The sequence below is a fragment of the Penaeus vannamei genome, chromosome 4 (genome assembly GCF_042767895.1).
Source record: "Penaeus vannamei isolate JL-2024 chromosome 4, ASM4276789v1, whole genome shotgun sequence".
NCBI lineage: Eukaryota > Metazoa > Arthropoda > Malacostraca > Decapoda > Penaeidae > Penaeus > Penaeus vannamei.
Genome location: NC_091552.1, coordinates 13639838 through 13649837, shown reverse-complemented (window position 1 = coordinate 13649837; position 10000 = coordinate 13639838). Strand labels below are relative to the sequence as shown.

The 10000-nt window shown below is 45.0% G+C and overlaps 1 protein-coding gene across 3 annotated transcripts in view; it reads left to right on the top strand.

Annotated features, from left to right (window-relative positions):
* LOC113805251 (deoxynucleoside kinase) overlaps nucleotides 1-10000 on the top strand; it is a 60186-nt gene that overhangs the window by 28871 nt on the left and 21315 nt on the right. The window contains exon 1 of one of the 3 annotated variants that reach the window (XM_027356225.2): nucleotides 8643-8665. The exons of the other annotated variants lie outside the window; for them this stretch is intronic. Within the exon in view, the coding sequence (XP_027212026.1) occupies nucleotides 8662-8665 (4 nt within the window). The 5' untranslated portion in view covers nucleotides 8643-8661. Of the gene's footprint in view, nucleotides 1-8642; nucleotides 8666-10000 lie in introns of those variants that run through there. 3 annotated transcript variants of the gene reach the window in all.

Below are 10000 nucleotides of genomic sequence, written 5' to 3'. Positions count from 1 at the left end.
TGTGTAGATTGGAGATATAGTGCGTCGTGTTTTGCGTGTGTCCGGTCCAGTCCTGTGGGTTGTTTCGCGAGAGGCGAAGTCATAATGGATTTTTTTTTTTTTGAGAGGGAGAAGGAGGAGGGAGGAAGGGGGGAGTGAGGGAGGGAGGGAGAGAGAGGGAGAAGGAGGAGGGAGGAAGGGGGGAGTGAGGGAGGGAGAAGGAGGATGAGAGGGAGGAAGGGGGGCGAGGGAGGGAGAAGGAAGGAAAGAGAGAGGAGGGAGGAGGAGTGAGGGAGAGGGAAAGAGAGCGAGTGAGTGAGGGAGGAGAGGGGAGAGTGAGGGAAGAGAGATGGGAGAGAGGAGGGAGAAGGTGGGAGGGGGAGGGGGGAGATGAGATGAGAGGAGAGAAGAGAGACAAACAAACAGACAGACGGACGGACACAGACAGACAGAGCCAATCACGTCCATTTGAGAGAGATGTCTTGACTTGATAATTCTTCAAAGATTGTGCGAGTGACTGACACTTTCTTATAATCATCAAGAGAAGAAAACAACTTATCTCACGATGCGAAATCTATAAGCGCTGACTCATCCCTCGCATCCTGAAAGCTAATTAGCCGAAAGGATTAGGATTCGATTCGATTCGAAGGCCCTTTATCGATGCTCTTTTCGGGTCTGGAGGCTCCCCGCGTGGGTGTGATTAGCTGCAGTTATTAGCGCCGCTCACAATGAAATCATTCATGATAACAAACAGATGACTCATAATGTACAATTGAAGAATGAAATTACTACATGATTTGCTTAGTCACAACAACAACAACAACGACTACTACTGCTGCTGCACTACTGCTACTACTACTACTACTACTACTACTACTACTACTACTACTACTACTACTACTACTACTACTACTACTACTACTACTACTACTACCATTACCACTACAATCACTACCATCACTACCACTACCACTACTATGTCCACTACTACTGCCTCCGCCATTACTACTACTACTACTACTGCTGGTGATAATGATAATTATCACGTTATTACTGTGACTGTGATGATAACTGCAGTGATAGTATGATCACACATACCTGTACACACACACACACACACACACACACACACACACACACACACACACACACACACACACACACACACACACACACACATATATATATATATATATATATATATATATATATATATATATATATATATGAATTTATTAATTTAAATGTCTATTCACACACACATAGATAGATAACAAATAGATAGATTGATAGATTTGTGTGTGTGTGCATATATATTTATGTAACATATATTAATTAATTTAAGTGTCTATTCATTCATTATTTGATTATATATATATATATATATATATATATATATATATATATATATATATATATATATATATATATATATATATATATATATATATATATATATATATATATATATATATACATATACACACACACTCACACTCACACCGACACGCTGTATTTTCTGATATAAAATTCACTGAACAGGAACAAAAGAATAAGAGCCCAAATGAGGGGCATCAGAACCCTCCTCCAGTCTTCGCGGATTCGACACGCGGAATCGAAGCGGATCCGAAACTAAACGAATCAGGTAGAGCAAAAAATGCCGCTTCTTATGGGAACAAAAGCGTATTACGAAAAGAGATTCTTGATTTAGGGATGCATTTTTATTGTGGTTATTGTCATGTATTATCATTATTTTTAGTAGTGTTATTTTTAATGTCATTGTTGTTATTGTTCTTATATTTATTATCATCTTTTATTATTATTGATGCAGATGTTATCACCATCTTCATCTTCATCTGCTAATGCTTGACCCATTTCACACGGTTTCTATTACCAATATAGTAATAACAACAGCACCTACTTCTACTGGTACTCCTAACGATACCAAGGGCGTTGTCCTCGCCTCCCACGCCCCGCCCAGCCGCCCACCCCTTCGCCCCGCCCACGCCAGCCCGCTCCTCGCCTTCGTCACTTCCCAGCTTTCGCGCCCACGTCATCTGGCACGTGGATTGAACCACCAAGCATCGCCAGCCAACCATACGGAAAAAATACAGATGAACGAATGATATCCAGTCTCTCATCTCTCTCACGTCTCTCATCTCTCTCACTTCTCTCAGTTTCCTCAGTTCTCTCACTTCTCACACTTTGCACATTTCTCTCATTTCTCTCACTTTTGTCAATTCTCATACTTCTCTCACTTTTCTCATTTCTCTCACTTCTCCCGTTTTGCACATTTCTCTCACTTCTTCCATTTTTCGTACTGTTCTCATTCCTCTCATTTCTCTCACTTCACCGCCCGCTGCTGAGGGAGGACCTGCTCGTCCATCAGCGGCGTTAATGTTGCTGACACATCATGGCAGATCAAAAGCGCATCTGACAGGCTGTACGTGTGTGATGGAGAAAGTTAAAAAACACCAAAGGGTAGTTATATAAGAATCGGGAGAATGCTCTGTCGGTTTAGAATAACTTAAGACTTAGCGCTAATCCTGCGAGAAAACGATTCTAATTTATACCGTGATACGTAAGAAAAATAAGATAAAACCTGTCTTTTAGCCACGTGTTATATTTTTAAAAAAGGTTCCACCGATTTTTTTTCTTTCTTTTTATGTACACAGTTTGCAGGATTCAAGGTTACGAACGAACGTCTATAATAAGGGGTTGCGAGAGGACAGCAGCCGATTGCGATCAAGGTCAAGGGAGTTTGATATCCACATTACGATGGGAGGGGGGGGGGTATAGAAGGAGCGTTTGGCGAGTGAGGGAAGAGATGGAGACGAAAAGAAGAGGAAGAAGAGGGGGAGGAGGAGGAGGAGGGAGGGGGGAGGAGGTTGGAGGAGGAGGAAGAAGAGGACGAGAAGGAGAGGAAAAAAGAACAAAGAAAAAGAAGGAGGAGGAGAAGAAGAAGAAAACAAGAAAGAGAGGGAGGACGAGAAGGAGAGACGTCAGTGGGAGGACCAGTGTGGGAAGAATGGCGAAATGAAGTCATGTTGATGTCATTGCTTCTAACCAACCTTTCACAATTTTCAGTGTTCACGCTTTATACCCCAATCTTTGGCATTTCTTTTATTATCTGATATATCGATGATATATTCCACTGCAGTTGACAAGGTAAAAAGCGCTGGTGGTGATGATTCCGCTGAAGTGACGAGCGAAAATGAGATCACGGACGGAATTGGCGCGACGTCAGTGCAGCCATGACGAGCGATGCCGTGAAACCTTTGAAAGTGAATTTTTCTTAAAACTGAATTAACATATAATGCGATCCAGTTATATAAACCCCTTGGTATCGCCACGTAAACGATCTTATTCCCCCCCCCCCATTCGCCCGCATTAAGGTCGGTTTGAGAAGACGAAAGAGAGGCTTAGAGACGGCTTGGCCTTTCGAAAGGGATGCCGACGAGGACAGAGCGCCGGGGAGAATGATCTCGCATGCGATGAGTCTGTGAGCTACTTTCGAAGTGTTCGTGTCGGGGTGATGGCGCTCGCGATGTTTTATTTGTTTATTTTGTTTTAGATGATTTACTTACTTCATGGCAACCTGCAGTGGATGGGGGTGGGCTTGCTTCGGGTGACTGGTTCTCGTGGCATTGCTGGCGGCGTCGAGGTTGTTCTGTGTATACATTTATTTATTTTTTTAAAGATTTACCTTCCTCATGACAACCTGCAAGGGGTAGGGTCGTACCAGCTTGCTTTTCTTGCTTGCGATGGCTCGTTAAGGTGGTATTGCTGCCGTTCTGTTTCATGTGTTCATTTATTTATGCTAACAGATTTACCTGCTTTAAGACAACCTGCGCTGGGCAGTGATGCGCTCACTCGTGCTTGCTTGTGCCAGGTTGCTTGTGTTTGCTTGCTTGTTCTCGAGGCGTTGCCCTGGGTCGAGGACGCTTGCTGATCAAACATGCCCTGAATGATGCTTCACGGGATCCTCCAAAACCTGCCTGGCTTCCCTCGGCCCCGCGAGCTGGAAGAAGCGATGTGTCACCGCCCTGACTGCGAGCTCAGGACGTCACTGTGAAGGGAACAGCGTCATTCCCTCCGCCTTGCCATCTCATCTTCCTCGGTGCCTCTGCCTATTCCCCTTTTCGTACATTTAGCTGCCTTCTTACTTTTATTTTTATTTTATTTTCTTTTGTCGTTCTTCGGGAACTTTATTAATATCCTGACCCGAATTATTTCCATAATACCGGACGAGTCGCCCCACTCCCGGGCACTGGCCAAGGCTGTCACGAGTGGAAAACAGGCCGATGATGTTTTCAGTAACATTTGTTCAGAAACATCTTGTAGTTAAATGTGTGTGTGTGTGTGTGTGTGTGTGTGTGTGTGTGTGTGTGTGTGTGTGTGTCTGTGTGTGTGTGTGTGTGTGTGTGTGTGTGTGTGTGACACTGGAACACGTCACATTCATGCATACATATGGGAGTAACTTGATGCAAAAAGAAATCCTGAAACAAGTGATCTTCATAAAAGGAAGAAGCGAGATGACCCAGCTGTGCAGAGTGCGGGCGGGTCCCTCGAGATAAGGGGCACCTGGATACTAATGCCCAATTGCGACACTGACTCGGGGCGAAGACGCATTTAACCGAGGAAATTAAGTTGAGGGGTCACTCACACACACACACGCAAACACGCACGTACACATGCCCAGCCGCACACACGCCCAGCCACACACACACACACACACGCACTAACTTTATAATCGTGAACACAAGAAGACACTATAAAAAAATAAAGTAAAAAGAGGCACTAAAGATGTCAACAAATTTGGTTTCCCAAACAGAACTATTGAAGCATGGAACAAAAATGTGCATTCGATTAAAAAATTAAACGACAATTTAAATATAGCAGACGGGACCACCCGAGCTTAGCTCTTCTCCCTTACTGAAACAACTAGGTAAGGTAAGAACACACATCCACACTGTCTCTTTTTTCTCTTTTCTCTCTCTCTCTCTCTCTCTCTCTCTCTCTCTCTCTCTCTCTCTCTCTCTGTCTCTCCCTCGCTCTCTCTCTCTATCTCTCTCTCTCTCTCTCTCCTCTCTCTCTCCTCTCTCTCTCCCCCTCTCCCCCTCTCTCCCTCTCTTCCTCCCTCCCTCTCTCCCTCCTTCCCTCCCTCCCTCCCTTCCTCCCTTCCTCCCTCCCTCCCTTCCTCCATTCCTCCCTTCCTCCCTCCCTCACCCTCGGGCCTCCCTTATCCAAGCCCCGCTGCAGCCTCTCTCATGTCACTCGTTACGACCATCTCTCAAGACACTCGAGAGCTATTTTTTTATTTTTCTCAAGAGTCCCAAAGAGTGTCTTTTTAATCTCTTCACGGAGGACAGGAATCTAGGAGTACGAGAGCATAGCGGTTTTCATAACAAAGTTCGTTATAAGCTTCATTTATGGGATCCCGCATGGCGTTTTTTTTTATCGAAGTCCTTGCAAACGCGCTTATCGGACTAATGATGGCGGTGGCGCTGCCGGTGGCGGATAAGGGTCGAGTCCTTTGATAAGGAATCGCATCGTGTTTCGGGGGATCGGATCCTAGGGGCGAGGGGGGGCGGGTAGGGGAGGAAGGTCGCGTCATCTTTGGAGAGGGCGAGGTTGTCTAAAAACGTACATGAGGTTGATTAAAACGTACATGAGATGAGGAATGTGCACGAGGTTGATTAAAACGTACACAAGTTCTGAGACGTACGTGAGGTTGTCTAAAAGCACGAGGCTGTCTGCAAACGTACACGAGGCAGTCTGAAAACACACACAAGGTTGGCTAGAACGTACATGAGGTAGCCTTAAAAACGTACACGAGGTTGTCAGAAACAGACACGAGGTTGTCTAAAAAAAAAAGGGTTTTTTTACGTACAAGATTTTGTCAAAAAAAAAGAAAAAAAAGAAAAGAAAAAAAAGAATATATATATATATATATATATATATATATATATATATATATATATATATATATATGTATATATATATATATACGAGGTTGTCAAAAAGGCACTTTTTTAACGTACACGATTTTATATATATATATATATATATATATATATATATATATATATATATATATATATATATATATATATATATATAAGATACACGAGGTTGTCAAAAACGCACATGTTCTTTTTCTTTCTTTTTTTTACGTACACGATTTTGTTCAAAAAGTACACGAGGTTGTCAAAAACGCACGTCTAAAAAAAACGTACACCCAAGTCATGTCTGCCGTTAGGACATCGCCTTTGAGATTCAAAATCTTTTGTTGTAAGATGAACGCCGTTTTCTTATTTTGTTTTCCTTATCAAAGGTACTATAACCACCGTCGGCTGTCACACTCGACTACCTGAGGGTGTAGAGTACAAGTTGTAGGGCGCAGTGTACCGGCGGGAGTGACGTATGGACATGAGAGCGCCTTGTTATCGCATACAGGTGCGGCCGCTACTCGTGCCAAGACCATCGGCCAAAGGGAGTCGAGAAAAGAAAAAAAAATGTAGGCGTATTTTGTTTGACGTATTCTCTCAACGCTTAGATTCTGTCATCACGCTCCCCCCTTCCCCTCCTACCGGAACGTCAGTTCACCTGTTCCTGCTTTTTCTTCTCTTTCTGTTACTCTTCTTACTCCTACTCTTCCTCCTTCTTCTCCTACTCTTCTCCTTCTCCTTATCCTCCCTCCCTCCTCCTCCTCCTTCTCTTCTTCCTCCCCCTCCTCATCTTCCTCCTCCTCTCTCCATCCTCTTCTTCTTCCTCCTCCTCCTCTCGTCTTCTTTTTCTTCTCCTCCTCCTCCTCTTCCTCATCTCCATCACCACCACCTACTCACTCACTCTCTCACTCTTGTTGGCTAAAGTCATGAAACGTCGCCAGAGTGTAAGGAAAGGGGTTATGTCAGGATTGCTGTTTAGGAAGAGAGTTGAAACACGCTTGTTGATGGGAAATGGGAATGCTGTTCAGAAGTGAGGAAGTCCCTGTAATGACAAAAATTTTACAAAGGGATTTGCCGGAGTGAAGTCGAGAGTACCTACGTGTTGTGGAATTTTGTGCGGGAGAAGCAACTCCTGGTTTTATTTTTGAAGAGAATATTACAGTGAGTGTTCTTTTTATTGCTGTAGGTCTGTGACGAAGGATAGAACGCTGTCTGCTGCGTGTTTGGGGACATGCATTAGGGAAGGAGGGAGGGAGGTAGTGAGCAGGAGAGGGAGTGAGTGGGAGAGAGGGAGAGAGGAGTAAGAGAAAGAGAGGGACGGAGTGACTTACAGGCGGAATAAATCGCTGCCGTGGGACTGTCTGTTACGGTATCAGTGTGGTTCCCTTCTGTGTCTGTCAGCCTTACTTCCGGAACATGTATTTGTGTAGTGGTTCAAATTTTGGAGAAAATATTGCAGTCCTGGCTTCATTGTAGTTTGGAAACGTGGCAGATATTCATCCACATATTTCCTCAGGATCAAGAAAGAGAACTTGGATCGCATGACTTGCCTTCAGTCCTCCTCATCAGCTTCTCCCATTTATCATGTGCATTCTTTTCCTTGGTCCGAGCGCACTCTCCTATCAGCGCCCAAACCCGGCATCCTACATGCCTATCTCTGCCACTCGCCCTGGATCCGCCCACGTCCTATCAACCTCAAAGATATTATGGTTGTTTGCCGTACCCAAGACAGACCTCGTTGAACCCCCAAGCACCCAGACGTAGGCAGCTCGAGGGCAGGGCGGAGATGGGCGTTGGAGGGCGTGGTGTCTGGGAGGGCGGCGCCCGTAGCTCTGCCCGCCCCCAGGCACGAGTGGAGAGGAGAGGGAAGACCCACGAGCTAAAAATCGTATTTCTCCATTAATGTTCCTGGGTGAAAGTTATCGCTCCATTATCTCTATCTCTCTCCGTCTCTCAGCCAGGGAGGGAAAAAATGGTCCTCGCTGAGATTATCATAATAAAGCAGAAGGAGACTAATGGATGTCGAGAACTGATTGAGTGCCAGAAGCCATTCCAGGATATCACTTAAGATACTAGAGATTATGAACTCACAATAGGCTGGGAGGAAAGTCGCGTTGTATTTATTTCAAGTGATTGTAGATTTAATACATACAAGTCCAGGCGTTGACTTCGGCAGTATGGAAAACAGGCAAGTGATGTTCGCTCTGGGCATTCTGCGATGAAGGTTTCTGAGACGCTGCACTGTTGTGGTTGAAATTTCAGTGAATTTTTGTCCAGATGCGCTAGTTAATGTTGGTTTTCGGGTTGCGATCATTGTCATTATTATGCATATGATGTTATTTGATTATTGATATTTTTATGATGATAATATGAAGAATAATGGCGTACTATTATATTTTTACTGTTAACATTACAATTATCATCATTATCGTCATCGTCATCATTATCATTGCTATTATTTTATTCGTTTTGATGTATGATTTATTTTCATGAACCTCCTCCTTCTCCTCCCTCCTTCCTTGCGTCTTTTTCCTCTTCCTCCATTATCTAGTGTCGCTTTTTTCTCATCGTTCTTCCTTCCTCCCTCCATTATATGTATTCAGCGACCTTTTATCCACCTTATCCCAGAAAACATTAGTCAATAATCAATAGCCAACTAAGATTTTTTTTCTCCTTCTTTTGCAGGTGAGGAGGCAGTCCAGTCCAGGAAAATATCAGGCAGAGGCAGTAAATGGGTGGGTAGCGGCCGGGACTAACGCATCGCCCGGTACAGCTGTGTTGGAGAGGCGCTGGAGATACTGTACTGCGCATTCGCTTACACTGCTCGGCGTCGGAGTGTTGGGGTGTTGCACTGCAGAGATGGGTTTGCTCTTTAAGGAGAGGGAGAGGGAGAGAAAGAGGGAAGGGGAGGGAGAATGTAAGGGGGGGGGGTTAGGGAGAGGGAGGGGGCGAGGGACAGGGAGAGAAAGAGGGAAGGGGAGGGAGAGGGAGAATGTAAGGGGGTGAGGGAGAGGGAGAGAATGAGGGGGGTCAGGGAGAGGGAGAAGGGAGAAGGAGAGGAAGTTTTACTATTTAAGGATACTTTGATTTAATGTAGTATATCTCTTGAACTACAACGTATGCCTTAATTATGTATTACTATAACACATTTTTTTTTGTTCTTGTGGGAAGCGTAGATATTACAAGATATAAAAACGGTAAGTAAGCAAAACAAAGTAAAGTTTGAGTACGTAGCGAACCCGCTGTGATAAAGTACATTACTGGAACTATACCATGTTTTTTTTCTCGTTAGAAACATGGATATAACAAGGTCTATAAAACCGATAAGAACAAAACAAAGCAGGGAGACCACTAAGCACACACATGGGCGTGGCAAATACCTTCCCGTGGCGAGGGCAGTATGGGAGGGGCGAATAGCAGTCACGGGCGTCAAGCATATTTGACATATCTGGGAACACTAGATCGGGAGAGATAATCAGGATGGCCGATCTCGGAACGTGGAAGGACGGAGGGAGGGAAGGGAAGGGAGAGGGGGAAGGGAAGGAAAAACGGAGCGAGAGAGGGTAGGAATGAGCGGGAGAGCAGAGGGAGAGGGAAGGAGTGAGAGAGAGAGAGAAGAGAAAGGGGGAGTGAGAAAGAGAGGAGTGAGAGTGAGAGAAACATGAGTGTGAGAGAGAGGAGTGAGAAAGAGGGGAGTCAGAGAAGGAGAGAGAGAGAGAGAGGAATGACAGTGAGAGGAAGAGGAGCCAGGGAGAGAAAGAGAGAAAGAGGGAGGGAGGAAGAGAGAGAGGGTGGGAGGGGAGGGGGAAGGGAGTGGGAGAGGGGGGAGGGAAGGAAAAAGGGAGGGAGGGGGAGTAGGAGTGAGCGGGAGAGGAAAGGGAGACGGAAGGAGTGAGAGAATGAGAAGGAGCGAGAGTGAGAGAAAGAGGAGTAAGGGAGATGAAGAGAAGGAGTAAGGGATAGAGAGAAAGAAATAGAAACAGGCTGACTGGTTAGCTCACATTTCTCATACGCCATCAGTGCTTGGGGTTAAGTGGAGCGCCCCCGCCCCCCATCGCTCATTCTTGGAA